The 20,541-nt window shown below is 40.8% G+C and overlaps 1 protein-coding gene across 1 annotated transcript in view; it reads right to left on the bottom strand.

The window, feature by feature from the left end:
- The window catches only part of LOC119401886 (copper-transporting ATPase 2), a gene marked incomplete in the record, with an annotated part of 81,706 nt that overhangs the window by 25,479 nt on the left and 35,686 nt on the right, over window positions 1-20,541 (bottom strand). The window contains 7 exon segments of the mRNA XM_037668896.2: window positions 2,581-2,763; window positions 3,600-3,788; window positions 6,057-6,194; window positions 8,669-8,902; window positions 14,109-14,249; window positions 15,787-16,020; window positions 17,928-18,087. Of these exon segments, the coding sequence (XP_037524824.1) occupies window positions 2,581-2,763; window positions 3,600-3,788; window positions 6,057-6,194; window positions 8,669-8,902; window positions 14,109-14,249; window positions 15,787-16,020; window positions 17,928-18,087 (1,279 nt within the window).

The following is a 20,541-nucleotide window of genomic DNA, read 5'->3' as shown; positions in this document are numbered from 1 at the left end:
GATGTGTTTAAATATTCTTTTTTTCCGGTTGCCATTCGCGAATGGAACATGTTGGCCCCTCACATCACTAACACTGAGTCACTGTCTCAGTTTGAGTTAGAAATTGAAACCAATTCTTAGCTTCTTTAAATACCCAATGACAATGGTAATGAAACCAGTATGTACTACTTGTATATTCTGTAAACAGCCATGTGCGCGGCCTTATTGTTAAACTTGCCATTTTGTATGCACTTGTATTTTGTTTGTTATGTTGTGTAAATATTGCTTATGTACAAAGTGTCAGGTTGATGTTACTTTTATGTTCTGTATTACAGTTTTTTTACTATGATGAGCAATCATAGCATCTGTACAGAGTGCCCACCTGCTATGGTCTCAGTAGAGACTGGCAGTATTGCAAATAAATAAATAAATAAATAACTTCATGTTTGTTGAACATCATGTATTTTTACCACAAATATAATAAAACACGTTCATCACAAATACAACAAAGTTTCAGTGCTGCCTTAAAGGAAGACCAAGACAATAAATTGAAACTTTTGTTGGTGCCAGTGGTAAAAACACACACTTTCTGCAAACGCATTTTTCAAATTGCACGCCGCGTGACGGAGAGCAGTCGTCAAAGCTGAGCAGAAGGAAGAGCAGAAGAGAAGGCAGCGATTGGGAGGAAAGGGGGAACATGAATGCTCTCTTCGCCTCAGAAGTGGAGGTGCTGGAGAGCATGCGTGCGACTACCATAGCACCAGTGCCACTGGGAACCTACCGGCTTTTTTTTTTTGGGGGGGGGGGGTGTACCTCAACCTGGCATTCAGTGCTGTGGGTACTCATATCTCAAGAAGATAGCCTCTCCTTTTCACTCCCCTCCCCCCCCCCCCCCCCCCCCCCCCCACCCCACTTCTCCCCGATGTTGCACCATGCTCCCTCATAGGTTGCAGAAAGTGTCTTTCCAAACCTCAAACCACTGTCTCATCATACTGCGCACTCCACAACTGGCCTAGCGTGTATTCTGTGCAGTATGTGTGCCATGTGTCAGTGCCCGATTTGGTGTTTTTGTTGCTGCCATGTGTCATGCAACAAGCCTGAGTAGCCGTCAGGGCAGTTGTATTAATTGAAACAAGCTCTCACTTATCTTGCAAGCAATCTAAAGCCTATTCACTGCTGAATAAGTTTTTAAGCAGCCAAGTGGCTTTTTGGAGTGGTTCACAATTACTTACACCACTGCTACTAACTAGTATAAAATTATGTGGGTGTTATGTGATAAAACCAACTTCAACACTTCAAAAAAAAATTCAACACTGAATTCTACTGAACTAATGCGTAGTGGAGGCTGAAATTCATGATGCCGTACCAGGTCTTGCTCAATTCTTTGGATGTAATGTGTATGCGATGTCGCAAAACATAAAACGTTGCCACCGTAAACACAGGTGCCGTAATTCAGGTTGTCTTGTTTTCATGCAATTTTCTATCACAGCTCTTTTGTTTATGCGGTGTACATGTGAATGTTGCATTTTCACTGGACTGGGTGGAGAGCGACTGGTTCAGTATAGCATTGGTGCCGTACCATTTTGAGCTACACCTGAGGTTTTGATGGCAATCTGCGGTGCAATAATGGGTATGACAGAATATACTTTCACCTGTTACCACAGTGTACTAGCCCCGCATTTACTTTGGCTTTACGCATTATGTACAGCTGCTGTGATGCCACTGGCGCAAAATCACTGGGGCAACTTCATTGGTGTGGCATCAAGTCTTGGTCACCGAATCTTGGCTTCATCAAAATTTATTTTTTAAACGCTATAGAAATTAGTATTTTTTTTTTGTACTGTCCTATTAGCCAAACATTTTTGTGGCACCTACATCGGAGGCTATATTCTTTAGATAAAAGGTTGAGTTTAAATATGACACGTTTCGATGTAATGAAGTAAACTGCTGATTTTGCCAACCTCATGATATTAAGGTAATTGTATTTCAAGGTAAATAAATTTTAGTTGGTGACATGCCTGGCAATAAAAGGAAAGAGATTACAATTGAAAAGCGAGCTTCCTCATTCATTTCCCAACTCTTTTCTCCCACCTGCCTAGTGTACCAAGTTGCTTGCTATCTTCGTCTTTTCAAAATCTACAGTATAATTTCTGAAACAAAGCGGTTAGGGCCAACACTTGAAAAATGTAAGAGACATAAAGAAGACTTCTTGAGGGGATTTTTGGTGTTCACAGTCTATAAAATAAAAAAAAATTCCATGTTTACCTATTTTCAGATTTCAGAAAATGTAGAGAAATATATACAGTACACAGACATACGTACTACACAGCACTCAGATAAAAAGTTTCACTGTATCACATGAACCGGGGCTTAGCTTTGGAAACCAGCGGTGCTGGATTTTCTATGTGCCCCACAAGTGTTTCCCTTGCTCTCTGTAGCTCATAACAGCAATATAGCATCACTTACTCTTATAACATTTAAAAATAATGCTACTGCAACTGGTACTCCACTATGGTATTTAGTAATTGTAGTCTTGCCAGGATACACATAGTTGTGCCAAATTATAAATTTGCCATCTATAGTGACAACACAGCCTCTCACCTGTTTAGCATAGTCCGAGATGGCTTTAGCAATTGGGTGCTCGCTATTTGCCTCTGCAGTCCCCACAATGGCCATCAGAGCATTTAATGTGAGGGCCTTAACATGTGCCATCACACCAGCATATACCAACACAGGTGCACCTTTTGTGATTGTGCCAGTCTTGTCAAATGCAAAACATGTCACCTGTGAAGAAGACTCAAACATAAGCTTCACAATGCAAAAAAAATACAACAAATGGATTATGCCATATGCACCACTATAGACACTCTCAATGCTACACGTAATAATTCCTGCTCGCAAGTCACCTTTAATAATAACCAGCCTAAATATGCAGATTTCAACTTGTAACTACCACGATAGTTCATTCAATGATGCAAAGACCTTGCTGATGAATAAGCAAAGACAGCTTTATTTTGTTAATCTTTGGTTGTGAAAGTAAAAACTGCAAAATCATGAGGAGTATATTTTAGCACTGGCAGATGGAGGAACGAAGGAAGATGCGAGGCAAATTCCAATGTACTGAAAAAAATCTTTCAAGCTGTTTGAGTTACATGTGCCCATTTAATAAGTCCCCTTTTATGTGCTCTCACAACGTTACCTTTTAAGTTGACTATAGTATCCACATTCCCAATTCAAGGCCCATTTATAAACTAGACAAGTCTGTAAAAGAACTAAAAACTTGCATTTTACAGCTCACAATTACTGGGCCTTCAGGAGAAGGCATCATAACAAAAGGATAGATCTTTTCAACTAAGAAAAAAGACTAGCAAGCACAACAAAATCTACAGAATAAAGGCAGTAAACAGGAAAGCTTGGTGTATCGAAAAACCACAATTCATGTTTCACCACTCAGCTTAATTAACCAAATGAAGGTGGAAAACAGCTAAAAGACAATATACACAAAAAAAGAACACAATGGGACGTAGCATGGCTGTCTACCTTAATTAACCAAACCTACTAAAAGGTACACCACATAATTTTAACCAATTCTTGTGACAGTCAAATCATAAAAGAAGTACCTTGCAAATGGCTTCTAGTGGCTCAGCCCCTTTAATAAGAATGCCATTTGTGGCACCAACTCCAGTTCCTACCATAACGGCAGTTGGTGTGGCAAGGCCCAAAGCACATGGGCAGGCAATTGACAATACTGTCAGGGCACATTGGAATGCAAACTGGACGATCTCTTCATTTTCGGGCACGTCTTGTGCCTAGAAAATAGAGAGGAAGTTCCAAACTTTGGTTATAAAGGACAATAGCGCGAGAAAAAAGAGAAAGCCCAAAATGAATATCCCATACATCAATCCTAATACCATACATAAGTATGAGTATTGATGAAAAAATCCGTAAACGGGGGGTGGGTGCTCGAGCTGATGTTTCGACAAGTGGACTTGTCTTCTTCAAAGAAGACAAGTCCACTTGTCAGAACATCGGCTCGAGCACCCACCCCCTGTTTACGGATATTTTCATCGCAAGCTTCCATCTTCCACTTCCTGCCGTTTTTATCAGTACTGATGTCTCTCATAGGTGTAAAATTTATTGAAGCTACTACTTTAGGTCATTACCAGATACATACATATAACAAAAGTTACACGAGGCCAGTATTGCATGAAATATGGCTTATCCTTAGCATTCCTTTGCATATGAAGTGAAGTTAATATCATAAACGAACAAAGTGAAGGATTTAGTGAAAAAACAAAGGAGACTACAAAGAACTACAAAGTGCCAAAAAAGAGGTATGGCTGAAGTAAAACTTTAGCTTTGGCAAGTTTGTTCGTACTTGGTTAAAACACAGTGTGACTGAGACAAAGACAAGAGACACATAAGCACATCATAAGCACTGACTTATACCTGGTTGTTATTTGCACTCAGATCAGGCTTTTTATTTGCACAAATTTGTAGTAGTCCACCTGGTAAACTAGAATATGTTACAAGTTTTGAAGCTGTAACCAAACTCCACATGGGCATATTATGTAGGAAGCCATTTTAATCAGAGGCATGATTACTAAGTATTGTTTTTTGTACAACTGAATTACATGTAATACATGCAGTGTATTTGTTACGTCATGAAAAAAACATGCTCATTAAGCACATAGTAATGTACAATCACAAGCAATATGAGCTGGAACACCGAAGTCATGTTTAGTCAACGATTACTTGTAATGTACTGATATAAACGTTATGTATTGAATTGCAAGAGATATCTTTCCACTTGAGCATATGATGTTATAAACACCTTTACACCCGCCACCTGCACTTTGCCGCTATAGAATTTAAAAGGTAATTTCAGTGTTCCGTCTCATATTGCTCACAACTATATACATCCATCAACTCAGAGTAACCATTATGAAAAAAATAGCATGCACACAATAACTTTTTCATAATAAACTTCTACCAACTTGTCTGGCTTTCAGTGCTCTTACAATCAGAGTAATCACTTTGAAGACAGGCACCAGCAATTATTTCAATATATGCAACAATAATAACAATGATGACTGCTATATTTATTGCGCTGAAGAAGAAGTGCTTGGGCTACAGTCCATTCCAGGATATGTGTTTGTGTACAGCATACCAGGATATGTGTTTGTGTGTACAGCATTTGACATCATCAACTTAGTTGATGATGTCAAATGCTGCACACACACACACACACATACACTGTATATATAACATCTGTATCTATATCTGTATGCTGAACTACGGGTAAACAGTGCTACAACAGGACAAAGAAGGGACAGGACCATTGTAGCACTGTTTACCCGTAGTTCAGTATGTACCAACAAGCCCGCATTAACACTCTGTATCTGTACGCTGTTTCTATAAGATCTGTTGAACCTAAAAAAACTCAAGGTATTAAGACACAGTGAAGTCTTGATAAATATATGTACGTGTTTCTGCTCTCACTGAAATATGCTCACACTGCAGATATGAATTAAGCTTGCAGCCTCAAATGCTGCATCACTGGAGCAGGTGAGTGCATAGGTCAGCAAAAGAAATGGAACTCACTCAGACTCACTCAAGAAATATATTGAGCTTAGGGTTCACTCAGACTTAGACTCACCAACATTTTCCCCAACCGGACTCACTTGGACTCAGACTCCTTAAAAGCTTTCTCAACCTAACAAACTTGGACTCACCAAAATATTGCTCACCTAGACTCACTCAGACTCAGGCTCACGACTTCATCTGAGTCTGAATGAGTCTGAGTGAGTCAACTCGTGAGTGAGTTTGCTGACCTATGGGTGAGTGTAATATAAAATTGCACAAAACTTCACGAGTCGTACATGAGAAATAAGAAACTACTGTTACACACTCAATCCACTGAGCCTTCATGAAATAACCAAAATTAGTTTTCACTACAGAAGTACTCATCTGTGCAGCATGCATGATTGCAATACTTACCTGAACATTAACTATATACTTCATTTTATTTAGAAATTGTACTTTTCAGCAAATATCAAGCGTGGATAGCCACCCACCTTGCTATAGTAGTTGCTGACTAGATCTGTCCTAATGAAACCCAGAATAAGCCACACAACCAGCGTCAAAATTGAGAGGACTACCACAGCTGGAACGAAGTAGCCTGCAATTTTGTCAGCCAGCTGCTGAATAGGTGCCTGCATCAGAAGAAATATCACTTAGCACAGCAGCAAATTAAAGACAACAACAATTACAAGTAACTCTAATACTAAAAAGGTACAAATTCTCAGAAAAAGAAAAGCAGTGTGATTAAAAGTGTGGAAAAGCATAACATAAATTTTTTTGGCGCTCCCCAGCATACAAGCCACAGTAAAAGCAGCTACCTAGAGCACTGTTATCACTGCACCTTGTAATACAATTTTCAACGTTCCAATTCTTTACTTCAAACTTCGTTACTTGAAACACAATGCTTTCTGGTAGCCACGAAATCGTGTATATGTCTCATTTTACACATATGCTATAGAAATTAATTGAACCTCAATAAAAAGACCCTTGTATTAGAGCTCATAGACGATAAACATGAGGTGTAATTAAAAGTCAAAGATATGTGATGAGTGAAATTTCAAATCAAGTTAAATGGAATTCAAAGAAAAAAATTGGTTTCAAGTGTAGCAATCAATATTAAATATTTTTAAGACTGTTCTGCTGGAGTGCTCAATTTTCTTATGTCCTCTGATGGTCCTCTTCACACATCATAATCATGTCTCTTGACTTCTGGCTTCTTGCGTGACAAGCTGATTTGTTGTAGCCAAGCACTAATGCCAAAAAGTGGTGCGACTGCTTGGCTGGTAATGCCATGTGACAATGCGGGCACGGAACGCCTTCTCAGGCATTTGGGGAACATGAGGAAATAATAAAATAAAGAACCTGCTCAGGGTTCACCTCAACGCAGAGACAAACTTCCTCACACGACACAACCGAGTACATTTGGCCTGCCAGCTCAAAAGTCAGGTGGAGCTAATCTCAACTGGAAAACTGTAAATGGCCAATTTCACTCTTTTCTCTGCAATAAGTTACATAAAACAGGATCATTAGTTGAATACTTTTATCTCTGAATGTGAAATTAATAAACTGAGTATCAAATTTGAATGTGAAAGTCATGGAACATATGCTCTCTGGAAAAATTAAGTTGTCTTCAAATAAAATGTCCAAATTTATAATACAAATGTACCATTATTGCCAAAATAACATGCTTTGTTAATTTTTGTTCATCATGTGATTGTTGACTCATCTGCAACAACTTACCTGCCAATGCACTTATGCATCACCTGTGGAAGCAGGACATGTTCAGCTAGCATAATGCTTTTAATAATACTGCTGACATTTTACCTTTGAAAACACCATGTAACATGCTTTACATACATTTTCATGTCATCCGTGGCCAAACCTCATCTATGCTTGGAACATAAAAAATAAAAGTGGCATCCCCCCACTTCCAGCAAAAAGGTCCAAGAAAATTGGTAGAGCAACCACCCTGTCCAGACCACCCTGTCCAGGGTGGTCACTCTACCAATTGAGCTCCTCCACCTTGAGGGATTCCACAGAATTGATTTAGCATATTCAGTGTCTATGTACTTCGAGTTGTTGACTAATTTGCCCTAGTGCTGCCAGTTGCTAGCATTTAGGTTGGCTTGCTGGCAGAGCAACTGTCCCGGACAGGTGTTGGTCCTGGGTTTGATCCCCGGACCAGGATGAATTCAGGCCAGGATGAAAACAGGTCCGTGCCACCAAAAATTATAAGTAGGTAAGATATGTATAGTCTGAAGTGTATAGCCTGAGGTCACTGTCACAGCATTAAAAAAAAGAAAGAAAATAAAAAGCCTCGCACAGCTACACCCTAGTGGTGTGAAGACTGAGAATACAGCAGAGCTGGTGGCCTTCCCCTCCTCGTCTCCACTTCCCTTTCCCACCCCCTTGCTATACATATACATGGCTTCACCCTCGCCCCTCCTTCTTTCCATCCTCCTCACCCTTACCTCCCTTTTCCACTCCTTGCTATACTATACATGTGTGGGGTGTGTTATTGAGTGGAAGCGTGTGTGAATGTGAGTGTGTTTTTCGAGTGAATGCCAAGTTGCGCCAAATATCTTCAATATGACAAGTGACCAACTAGCCCAACAACAAGTTCTATTAATACATGGCTATGCTATGCTTTAACGTTACCCCTCCTTCTCACCCTCACATACCTCTCCTCACTCTCACTTCCCTTTCTCACCCCACTGCTATACTATACTATGCTATGCTGTACATGGTCATGCTATGGTTTACCCTCTCACCTCCTCCTTTTCTGCCTCCTTTTTCTCTGTACCCTGCCATCAGTCCGCCTCACCCTCACTTCCCTTTCCCACCCCTTCCAGCTGCACAAAGCTACGCAAGGCTTAGCGTGGCTTGCAAAGCTAGGCACAGCTGTGCCAGGTGGTCACTAGACAACATGCAGTGACATCATAGCTAGGCGAGGTTTTTGCCAACACCGCAGGGACCAAGCTCCAGCTTAATCAGCTTCGCTGTTAAAAATTGTAGACACCTTCGCAACTTTCCTTTCCACAACAACTCAAATGTGACCTTTCATGTCATGCCCAAAATGAAAGACAAAACTCAAGTCTGCACTTACCTTAGATGACTGTGCCTCCTCAACAAGACGTACAATTTGAGCCAATGTTGTGTCTTTGCCAACATGGGTTGCACAAATGAGTAGGACACCGTTCTCATTAACTGAGCCTGCCATCACACTGGAGCCAACTGTTTTGAATACGGGGAGTGGTTCACCTGTGATGTGAGATTCATTAACATTTGATGATCCCCCACTAACTTTGCCATCTACAGGTATTCTTTCACCTGGGAGAACCTACAACAGAAAAAAAAAAAAAGAACATACTGCTTAGTATACTGCAGAAAGAGTGTTGCAGCCATCTAAAAAAGACACGTTTAAAGAAGGATATGTTCAATAAAATTAAATTCTGGGCTTTTATTTGCCAAAACCACAATAAGATTATAGGCACGCCGCAGTGGGGGACTCCGGATTAATTTCGACCACTTAAGGTTCCATACCTAAACTCAAGTGCTTTTGCATTTCTTCCACATCGAAAATCTGCTGTTGTAGCCAGGAATGGAAACTGCTTAGCCCTCATGCTTAGCCTTTCAACTTAACCATTAAGTCACCACAGTGGAATAACTGCCGAAGTATAGATTTACGTGAATAAACACCACCTTAATGAGCACTAAAAATGAGCAAGCTGCTGTAAATTTTATGCTAGCATGATGTTGCATTCAGAGTCGGTTAGCTTAATTTACTGAACTCCAGTATGATGCACATTTGAGCACATTTATGCAGCTGACCTAACTGTCTCAACTGATTGTACAAAACCGGATGGCGGATAGGCAGCTGGACAGACTCTGTTTAATGTCCTGCAGCTAAACACGAGATAAAGGGGCACAGTGGAGGCCCTGCAACACTTTTTTAGTACAGTAGGAAAAAGCTGCCAATCTGTAGTCAAGGCTCCTGTGAACATACGAGCCAAATATTGTTGCACTGCATGCAGCAGGGAGTTCAGAATTCTGTGTCAAAGACAGCCGAAAATCGTCTGCGCTCTCCTCGGAAACTATGCAGTAAGTTGAAGCAAGTTGGCCCAATGGGTATCGGCTCATCTTCCAAAACGGCACAGCACCGCATGATCTTGGAGGCCAAGTGCAGCATCCTGTCAGTGTCATAGTTGCCCATGGGGCGCCGTCCCATGCCTGCACTCTGCCAATTTGAACTAGCAGTAGTGGCCCATACAGTGAAAGAAAAAGAAGAGAAAATACTCAAGGCCATGATGCATGGCAATGCAACTGTTGGGCCATGCATCACCCCCTTGCCATCATCCCATGCAGCCTCCAGGGCGCTCATGGCAACAAAAGAAGGGAGAAAGCCCATTTCGTGCAGTAACTTTGCTTACGCTTGACAAATCTGAAAAACTTTTATGGCAGAAGATTAATGGGGCAACAAAGTTCAATAGCAAAGTGATTCTATAATAACCTAGAATGGTGTTGCAGGACCCCTTTAAGATAAATTTTTCCAATATACACAGTTATTTGGAATGAGTTTGTGAATGCTAATCTAGCAAGTGACAATCAGAATAGGGCACAGTACTTCTCTGAACAGCATGCTCACAGAAAGCCTCAGAAACACCTGTCATGACAAGAAAGTGTTCAGAGGTTTGGAGCTCAGGGGTGAGAGGGCACTCAAAGGGCAACATGTGTGCTGTTCTGGAGGCGCTGACCGCAAATTACCGGCAGAGTTTTCGTTGCATGACATGCACATTGTTGGCAATTTACAGCTTTCACTTTTCGCAGTGATACATTTCTTATCTCATTCACTCTCTGAATGTCACTTCCACGCGCAAGCGGAGCTCCTCACCCAGTCGAAACGGCACATGAGTACTCGCCACCTCGAGCAGCGGCCGCTATGAATCGTCTACTCAAGTTTGCTAAGCAGTGGATCGCAAGACAAAGCTTGCCACACCATGCAACCTGGCTGCATATTTGTTCTTTTTTAACAGCTTTTATGTGGCTATGTCGAGAACAACTATTTTGAACAAGCTGGATCCGATTTGTAGCACAATAGCAGTGTCGTGGCCGCTAGGCTGAGTGGTATATTGGACACAGTATAACTTGTTAGAAACTCAAATAATGCGTCATTTTTTTCTTACACAAAATGGTAGACAATGTCCTTGGCTTAATCAGAAAGACTTAAAAAAATTAAAACTGTCCTTCTTTTAAAAACTATTTTCAAAATTAGACATATTTCGTAAATCAAATACGTCTCAGCACAATTTTAGAGTACAACGGTGTGCAGGAAAGCCACAAAAATTTATCTCAGAAGAACGTGCAAATACTAATGTCAATATTCACCGAGTTTTATCATCTTCAGTTTATGTCTGCAGCAATAAATTCATGAATTATAAGTATTTTGGGCTGTTTACCATGTTGGTGATTTTTTTTATCAGATATACTTCCACATCACAATGAAATAATATATACTCATAAGGTTGAACTTCACTTGTTCTCCGTTGGGAAAGACCATTGTGACCAAGAAGCGTACCATTTTTTCACTATGTGCGCTTGTATCGTTTTTCAGTGTACTACTATTTCTTCCCTAAGTGCACCATTTTTTTAATAATTCCATAAATTGCGAAATTGTTGGAAAAGTGTTTTTTCCTTCCAAAAGCTGTATATATATATATTTTTTTTTTCATACAAGCCTTTTTTTTTGCACAAAACTAACTTCAGAATCGTTGTGGGCCTAAAACCTGTGTTTAAGGTAGATTTTATCAATATCGGCAATGGTGAACAGGACCACCTGCTCGTTCTTATCTGGATTCACCCCACTGCCTGGTAGTCAAGGAGGTTTAAAAAAAAGTTCTGGAGCAGGTGAAGCCTGGGAAACCGGTTGGCAGCCATCTTGCTCCTGGCAAGAGGCAGTGCAGCTTGATCGCAGGCAACGTAATTGTGAGCTTCCGCGGGGGCGTTTCAGCATGAGAACGGGACAGTTAGTGTCACTTATTTGACCGAATTTTTTTTTTTGTCCTGCAAGATTGAAGAAGGCAGTATTTTACGCCATAGTACATGGGCTGAAGCGTGCCTGATAACACGCAGAATTCGCTTCCAGCATTCCCAAAGTAAAGCACATGGTGGAGTTAATAAGTGGTACATAAAATTTTATTCAGCCCCGGCTTTTATACAATTTCAAAAGAAAAAAGAAACATATACAATGTGGTTTATACGTGAATCGATAAAGCAACAAGTTACACAATAACTTCAAAATGCATCATAATGCAGACAGTCACGAAACTAACCGTAAACACGCGCCCTTAAAAGCTACACACAGCAAAAGAAAAGATACGAAAGCAGATTAATTGACCAGCTTGCTGCAGCTCTTGCTTACGCTCGTTTACAAATTTTTAAAAAGAACAGTCCTTGTCAGCTGCATGCTTACTGCACTCTGGGAGTTTTAAATGCGAAGCATTTCTTAGCGAACCTTTGGCACATTCAGGGTTTTTTATCTACGTATCTAACTATCTAGCCGCCTACACCTGGGTGCTCTCATGATCGCCTCCCTAACTTGGTGTAGACCAAAATCGGCATGGGAGGGTAAGACGATTTGACGAATATGACTGTCGGGTCATGACATGAATAACGGAAAAATCTTGTCGCGTACGTCGTCAAATCCTTTCCTCCAGACACGTGTGGCACATAGCCGTTTACCACGGGCCGCGGTGTACGGTTATGCGCCGCAGGTGATTGACAGTTTATATCTACCCAGACATCAGTAATTTAAATGCGAGAGCATTTAAACAGCGCTGTGTGTTGTTACCTTCCTTTGTCCTTGTCAGTTGCGCTGTTCGTATATTCAATTATTCTACCACAGAGGCACGCCAGGTATATAGACTGGTTTGAAAAAGCAGCCTATGCAGGCATAACGTTGGCGCAACGTCAAGTGTGGTCAAGTCTGGCCATCTAATTTTGCAAAAAAGGAATGCACAGTACGTATGTACTCCTACGATACCGGCGTCATATCAGATTAACGTCTATGGTTCCAGTGTTGGCTCCGCTTTTATAGCAGTGTAATAAACATTACATTTGTATTCCTATGATCCAGCTATATTGAAGCATTGCTCGACCCCAGAGGAATACATTAATGAAAGTTACGTATGATATCCCCATGGTTGCACCATAAAGTGCACTTAGTTTCGATAATACTGACGTATGTGCTCTAACGTGAGGGCTGACGTTACTTTGCACCATAAGGTTACCCTTTAAACGCCAGTGTTGTCGACGTGCCTGGTAAGCCCACTATGTGCACACAGCTACTACACTTACAAAAACACGTTGATCCACCTCGTAACGCTTGGCTCAAAGCAATAAAATATACAGCATAGAAGTGCTCGCTGACTGCTTCGCATGAAACAGATTCCCACAACGCGTGAGATCAGCTCAATTTTTTCCGGTTGATTTCTTTTGAAATGTGGTGAAGCCTGATTTTACAGCGAAGGCTGTTATCAGATCACAACGGCAGTGGGGTAGTTGTCCCCCGCCGCCGCAGGTGTCCGTAACCACTATCGCGCGAAATAAGAAAAAGTGAAATAAATAAAAATAAACAGGCTCAGATGGGATTTGAATCCGGGTCCTCTGCATGGCAGTCGAGTATTCTACCACAGAGCCACACTAGTGACTGGAACTCCTTTGCAAAAACATCCTTACAGGCGTGATGCCGGGAAAGGAATCGCGTTAAATGTGTAATATAGCGTGTCAGACGAGTAAAATAACGACTAGGCATCACACAATGCTAATTTCGCAACACGTGACCGGGTCGTTAATTGCTTCAAATCCATTACAAAAGGCTCAGCCATAATTCTTCATAGTCATCAGCCACAGGCAGCATCAACAAAGTTCACATAATGCCTTACAGATGTGTAGCGGGTATACCTCGCTATCCGCAGAAAGATGAATAATGGCATAGTGAATGCTTCCCTATTTTACAAAAGTTATGATTTGCAGCGTAGTGGGTACCTTGCAAGTGTACTTGTATTGGTTTCCCCAAGGGAGTTTAGAACGGGCTCTAGAAAGGCCGCTCTTTCAGCTTTCACTGTGACTGTGCTGCGCGCTCTGCGCAGGCCCGGCATTTTTTTTTATGTACAGCTTGGCAATCTTCGACAAATTGTAAATGTGGTTATCGAGTGGATCGCAGTCCAACAAATGAGACATCCACAACACTCGCTTGTCACCAAAGGAGTGGAGAAATTCGCCATCTGTGGAACTTCCGCGAGGGCTCAGGCGACGACCCACATGTTTTCTGCCTGGAGCAATACGGCGGTCGCCGGCTTCAGCGGCGGTGCGCCGCCTCCACTCCAGAAGTTCTTTTCAAACCTCCTTCCTGGTAGTAAACTCTGTTCTTCAAGCCCACCAGCTGCTATGCATCTGTGCTGTACAAGTCAGCAGCAATATAGTATTGAGCTAAACCTCCCTTACAGCTGAAAACCTCTAACAAGTGCGACACAGAATTTAAATCTTACCTTTATTACGTCGTTCCTCTGTATAAGATTCACATCAATTTTCTTCTCAGACAATACATCACCATCTTCATTTACTGTTAACAAAGTAGCTTCAGTGGCTTGCAATGATATTAGCTTTGTCAAAGCATCTGAAGTGTGTCGCTGAAATTGAAAAATAAAAAAAGAAAGAAGGGAACAAGGACTTCACATAAGACCCATTCTTAAGAACCTTTAAAAAAACCAACTGCATGAAAGTTTCACTTTGGCTGACTTAGTAATTACTATCGAAGCAATCTCACCAAAGTTGACAATTCTTTATGTTCTTGTTAATAGACTTCAAACAGCGCCTAAGCAGATAACATAGGCACTTGCTAGTTAATGGATATAACCAAGATCCGTGCCCAAGGAGATTGTCAATGTTCTGGGCTGTGGGGCACTTCAGGTCGGCAGTAATGGCAGAGTTTGTTTTTTTTATGTTCACAACAAACCCACATTATTCTTGGCTATAAGCTTTGCAGCACTAATAAAATTGCTTCTTTCAGAGGGTATGGCAGCACTTTTCACAATTAGGTTAGACTTTTAGGAAGTGCGAATGCTTTGAATTGCATGCGCTATTTTTATTATGTAAAACTGTAATTTTCAGTTGCCTGTGTCTCCTGCTAAAATGCTATTTCTGTCATCTTCATGATCACGGTACTAAAGGAGCCCTGAAACACCTGTTCTTGAAACTAGAGCAACTTATTATAGTAAGTGTGGTGCTTTACCAGGGGCATAGCCAGAAATTTTTTCGGGGGGGGGGGGGGTTTCAACCATACTTTGTGTGTGTTCATGCGTGCGTTTGTATGTGCGCGTGTATATATACACAAGCAAAACTGAAAAATTTCGGGGGGGATTTGAACCCCTCCAACCCCTCCCCCCTGGCTACGCCCCTGTGCTTTACATTAAATATTTTTCCAGATACATTTTCAAAAAGTTTTTATAACTTCATATGAGTGAAGTTATAAAACATACAATGTTTGCTTTCCCCACTCCTTCTTGATTAAACAGCACTTCTCTTTGGGGCACCACTGGTAGCAGTGCCCTGCTACTTTCTTTTTTTTTCTTCTTTCTGCTGTGCAATTATCTAAACCTTAGGAGGTGGCCCACTTACAAAGCTCCCTGAGTGTGGCAGGGGTGTGCTGATCACATCTTGAACAATTGCACTTGAAACAGGGCAAGGAAAGTACTGTGTATAAGTGTCAGCTCACTAACGATCCAAACAAGAAAAAAGTTCGGGGGAATATGGTGGCTTAAATAGATGAGAACTCGTTGAGCAACGAGTGTCACTGGTGCCAATGTTCCACGTGGGCAATTTCACTTTGTGAAAGCAGCAGCTGCTTCCCTTAGCAGGATTTTTATTATGCTTAGTGCACTTTTAAGTACGTGCCACCTCCCACAGTGTCTAGCTCACACTCCCCCATCTTCAATAGGGGAGAAGACTTCTCCACACGCTTCACCTCCTCCCCTACTGAGGATGGAGGAGAGTGAGCTTGGTGTACATAAAAACGCTGCTACAGGAAGCAGTTGCCGCTTAAAAGATAAGTTCCTGGCACTAAACTTTTAACAATGTCTCGGCTGACTAACAAGGTTTTTTAGCCAAGCAGCAACCACCACAATAATGCCACAAAACTTATTGTGCTAAACAATCTAGTGTGTTTACCTTGGCAAGGTGCTCAAGCCAGCGACCAAGGCAAAGGAAGACAATGAGCATGGGCACGGTGTCAAAAAATGTGGTGGGGCTGTGGTCAGACCGAGTGGCCACAAAGTAGAGAAGAATGATTATGCTGTACAAGTAGGACACATTGGTTGCCAACATCACCAATACGTCCATGTTTGCCATGCCATGCCGCAGGGCCCTAAATGCTGGCAAATAAAAGTGTCGCCCACCCACAAACTGCAAGTAAAGAACACACATATTATTCCAATAGTATCATAATATGCATGCAATCTTGAAGGGCATACGGAATATGACATTTCAACAAGGCTCCTTAAACAAATGGACGTTAAACAAAGCTGCAAGATTACCAGGCACTACAGAACATAACCAAAGCTATACACGGTTTCTGCCTTCTTTGTTCCTTTGTTGAGTCACTGACACGCTACCTTGAGAACTCTGAGCAGAGCAGCCAAGAACTGGCTATGCTATATAAAGCATATTTTTTGCTTCATTTACAAGTGGTACAAAAAGAAAATTAACAGATCCTTTGATGTGGGATTATGCAGAATATAATACAGTCGACTTCCATGAACTCAAGCCTACTTAATTTGATTTTTTTGGTTAGAAGTTCAACCTCGACTGAAGGTCCCAGCTGGTGCCCTATACCTTTCTATAGGAGCAAAGTTTGGTTACTTTGATCGTCAAATTAGCCTTCGCCAGATAATTTTAACTTGGTTGGTAATCCTACACATATCTGACCCCAATGGTGACTGAAGTAACAGTTCTAAGACTGCAGCGTTCAACTTTGCGGTGCACAGAGATCTGTCAATGAGTAAAATATGCATCATCGCGTGTCGAAATTGCCTACTTTTGACCTGGCCCAGGGTGCATCATGACCTGGCCCAGGGTGCATGGATTATTACACCAATTATTTCACTGTAAATCACGCTTTTATTTCCAAAATAATTCTTCAATATGTTTATTGGGCAATGCAATCCGATACAAAACCAAAACTATGATCGTAACAATGTAATCAGAGCCTGCCTGGCCAGTGTCATAGCCACAGTCATCACAAGATAATGACCAGCATAGATGGCGAGCTTCTGCAGCCTAACCACAATAATGAGATATCGCTTTCAGTCCAACTACAAATGCATCTTGAAAAAATAAGTTAGTTTACTTGTTCAGCTATTGGCAATAAGACATGCCACTTGTTCTCAGTTTTCTGTAAACTTGCACACGTGGGATGATAGATTAGTCAAGTGGTTGGGCAGGCATGGACCACCATCCTGGTTGCAATTGTTGATGAGTGATTTGATAAATGCAGAACACCAAACATGTTATTGAGCGCATATGGAGGACAAGATATCCTGTTCTTCATAGCAGTAAAATGCTGCCTAAGAGAGAAAAGTTTGCTAGTTTTATCTGTTGCTTACTGCCAGAATAAGAGGTATGTGGTTTTCCTTGCTAAAAAATGGGTGCCTATTTCTGTGTAGTTCACGTGCTACAATGTAATCTTCTTAAGATAATGTCCTACTTCGGACCCATAAAATGAGGGTGAGCATTCAATTCAGGGATGTGCTACATTTGGGTTAAATACAGGCTATTGAGTCAGCAGCCTATTTTGTTGTTTCTCCTGCTTCTTGCTTAATTCAACTAACGGGACAATTATACAAATTGCATCCTAAAAGAACCCATAAAGGGAACAATAAATCAGGATAGATCAGCATGTCATGCCTTCAGGGTGTACTCTGCATTTGTTCAGTGTTAAGAAACAGCTGATTAGTGCAGAAAAAGTAGGCCAAGCTTTTCTTTTGAGCTTTGTGCCTGAATCATAACAAACCTGACACCAATGTTGTGTAGCAAAATAATGGGACACTTTTATTATAAGCTTCCAAATGCCACTTTTGTGAAATTCCATAACTGTAATCCACCAACCTAGAAACAAAAATAACTTTGATGTCACATAAGCAAATGCGACTACTACTGCATTTGATCACTGTATTAGGCACCCGAATTTACATACACACATGCTCAAATACAACACTCAAGTACAATCAATCTACTTCTTAAGTGCATTGTTGGGGAAAACATATTTCAAAAGAAATTATGCCTCACGACGGCAACCAAAATGATAAAAATACCTGAACTGGTGAGGCAAAAATAAATAGAAGAAGATTTTCCAAGGACAGCCCTGGAATAAGGCAGCAATGATTGTCCATGTTAGCAAAGGCCATAAAGTAAACCATCACAACCATGGTAGGAATGCCACAAATCAGGGAAATGAAAAAGGCACGGCGCCACCTGAAAGAAAGAAAATCGGACACATTATAACGTGCCAGAAATGCTAGTCGACACAGTTTTCATTAAGCAATAATAATCAATCAATGAATCATTCATTCATTTAACATGCCCAGGAACAACCGTAAGGTCTATGTGCTGGCTCATGCAAAAATAAAACAATAAAAAATAAACAATACCAATACAGACAGTATTTCAAAGAAGATACAAATAAAAAAAGCAAAAATGCATACACAAAAATCAACACAACAGGCAAGAATACAATAACAAAACACGAGAAATATTTAAGGTCAGTGAAAAATAAAATTGCGTATCTACAACTATGCAGAAGGCAGGCTGAAAGACGGAGAAGGGAATAATAATAATAATAATAATAATAATAATAATAATAATAATAATAATAATAATAATAATAATAATATATATTATTATTATTATTATTATTATTATTATTATTATTATTATTATTATTATTATTATTATTATTATTATTAAAAGGAACCTTGCGAAGAGAACTATTCATTATGTTCTTATTCAACACTTACTACATGACTTGATGATACATCAAAAGCACTACAAGCACAAGCCAGACTCAGTATTTTAAGCTGCACCATAAATTACCTTCCACAACAACTGCAGCACCCAAAACCCACATTTTTGGGTAGCAGGTGAACGGCATAAGGCATATCACGTCTGACATTATGTGTTATAATTGGTTTGGCATGAAGACCACGATGCATGTGTTTACGCTGCACAGCCATAACTTAGAAAAATAAATGTGTCTTAAACTTCTCATAGTTGCAAGAGGTCTCAGCTCGGTGCAATGCAAGTAGCACACGCTTACAAATGACAACAGTTGTGCTACCAATTAATTTATGAAAAGTGTGCTCAAGGTCCAGTGACACGTTGGGATTGGTGGTGATTCACATTCTTCAAAATGTGTGTCTTAGCAGGGTATGTGAATGGGCTAGTAGCGTTGGTCTATCTTGTCAAGCAACGTAAAACTAGTTGGGACGTTAAACCCCAACCAATTATTGTTAACGTAAAGCTAGGCAAAGGATTGAAAAAAGAGGGGGAAAGTGGGGACAAACAAAGACAAGTGTGTGCCTTTGTTCATCCACCTGTTTATCTCAGTCCTGGGTCGAGTTTCAGGCTGCTTAACCCTTTGCGGTCCGAAGCCTTTACCCACCTTCCGCCCATTCCGGTCTGAAACTAAAGAAATGAAAGCTCAAGGAAAAGAGGTTTACTTACTCATTTAGGGATGATTCAAAATGCAATGAGATAATGCATGCGTGAATCAACCACGAAAGAACTTGTTGAGCAGTGCCCATCCATGAGCTGCTGCGGTCGTGTTGCATTGTTGTGAGGGGCCCGACAACGGACCGCAAAGGGTTAACAAAATGTGTGTCTTATGGGACAATGCACAGAGGCTCACTTGCTCTAGGGATCTTGCATTCCAAATCCAGTAAAAAGAGAGAAACTCATTGTTTCTCATGCTGCATGTCAACACTTTGGCTTCTGTTAATAAGCTGTGCAGTGAATACATGACTACTACATGATACATGATCACATGAATACATGACTACTACATGACTAGCCTGTATACATGAATACAGGCTACCATGGTATAATAATGCCATCAAAAAGCACATGTGTGGGTTCTTGCGAGAAGGCCACAGTGAGACATAAGCTTCCACAACATGAATGTGTTAGCTGCATTTTGACTGAAAGCAGCAATGAGTCATCATGGGCCAAGTGCAAAACAATGAAAAATTTTGTTGTCTGCTTTTATACTTTGAATTTGTCAGCTGAATAACTTTCTTTGCCTGCCATATATTTTCATATTAATTTTTGCACTCAACATGAGACCATACAGTAGAATCTTACTAAATGGAAATACTGAATTACTGCTTAAAGGGAAAAACAGTCTTTTAAACCCTAGCAAAAATTCCCAATAAAAAACCAATAGCCTATTGGGTTATTGACACCTATTGGTCTATTGGTTGTATAGGTCTATTGGTACCGTATAGGCGGCCTAATGGTCCTGTATTTGCCTAATGGTTTTGTATAGGTCTATTGGTTTATAGGTCTATAGGTCTATTGGTTCTGTATTTGCCTATTGGATCTGTGTTGGTATATTGGTTCTGTATTTGCCTATTGGTAATGCACTGGTTCTGCATGTGTCTATTTGGCATCCATTATCCCATCAAAATTGGTCTAGCATAAGTGCGTCGCTGGTGTCTGTTTCCATGTAGAAGGCCCACAGTGTGGTAGCACTCCTACAATGATAACCAGAGTAGACAAATAACACTCGTTCGAAATATATATTCTCAGTCAACATATATTCAAATGAAATCTACAATTGCCTCTTTTGGCTCTTCATCACGTCGGCAATCTTGCAAGCAAGTATCTTGCCAAGGCAACCGTGCCTGATGCCAAGTTCTGCAGGGCTGCTGC

This window comes from Rhipicephalus sanguineus, chromosome 1, assembly GCF_013339695.2.
Source record: "Rhipicephalus sanguineus isolate Rsan-2018 chromosome 1, BIME_Rsan_1.4, whole genome shotgun sequence".
Classification (NCBI taxonomy): domain Eukaryota; kingdom Metazoa; phylum Arthropoda; class Arachnida; order Ixodida; family Ixodidae; genus Rhipicephalus; species Rhipicephalus sanguineus.
Note: the sequence above shows the minus strand (reverse complement) of the source record. Positions and strands in the feature narration are given on the sequence as shown.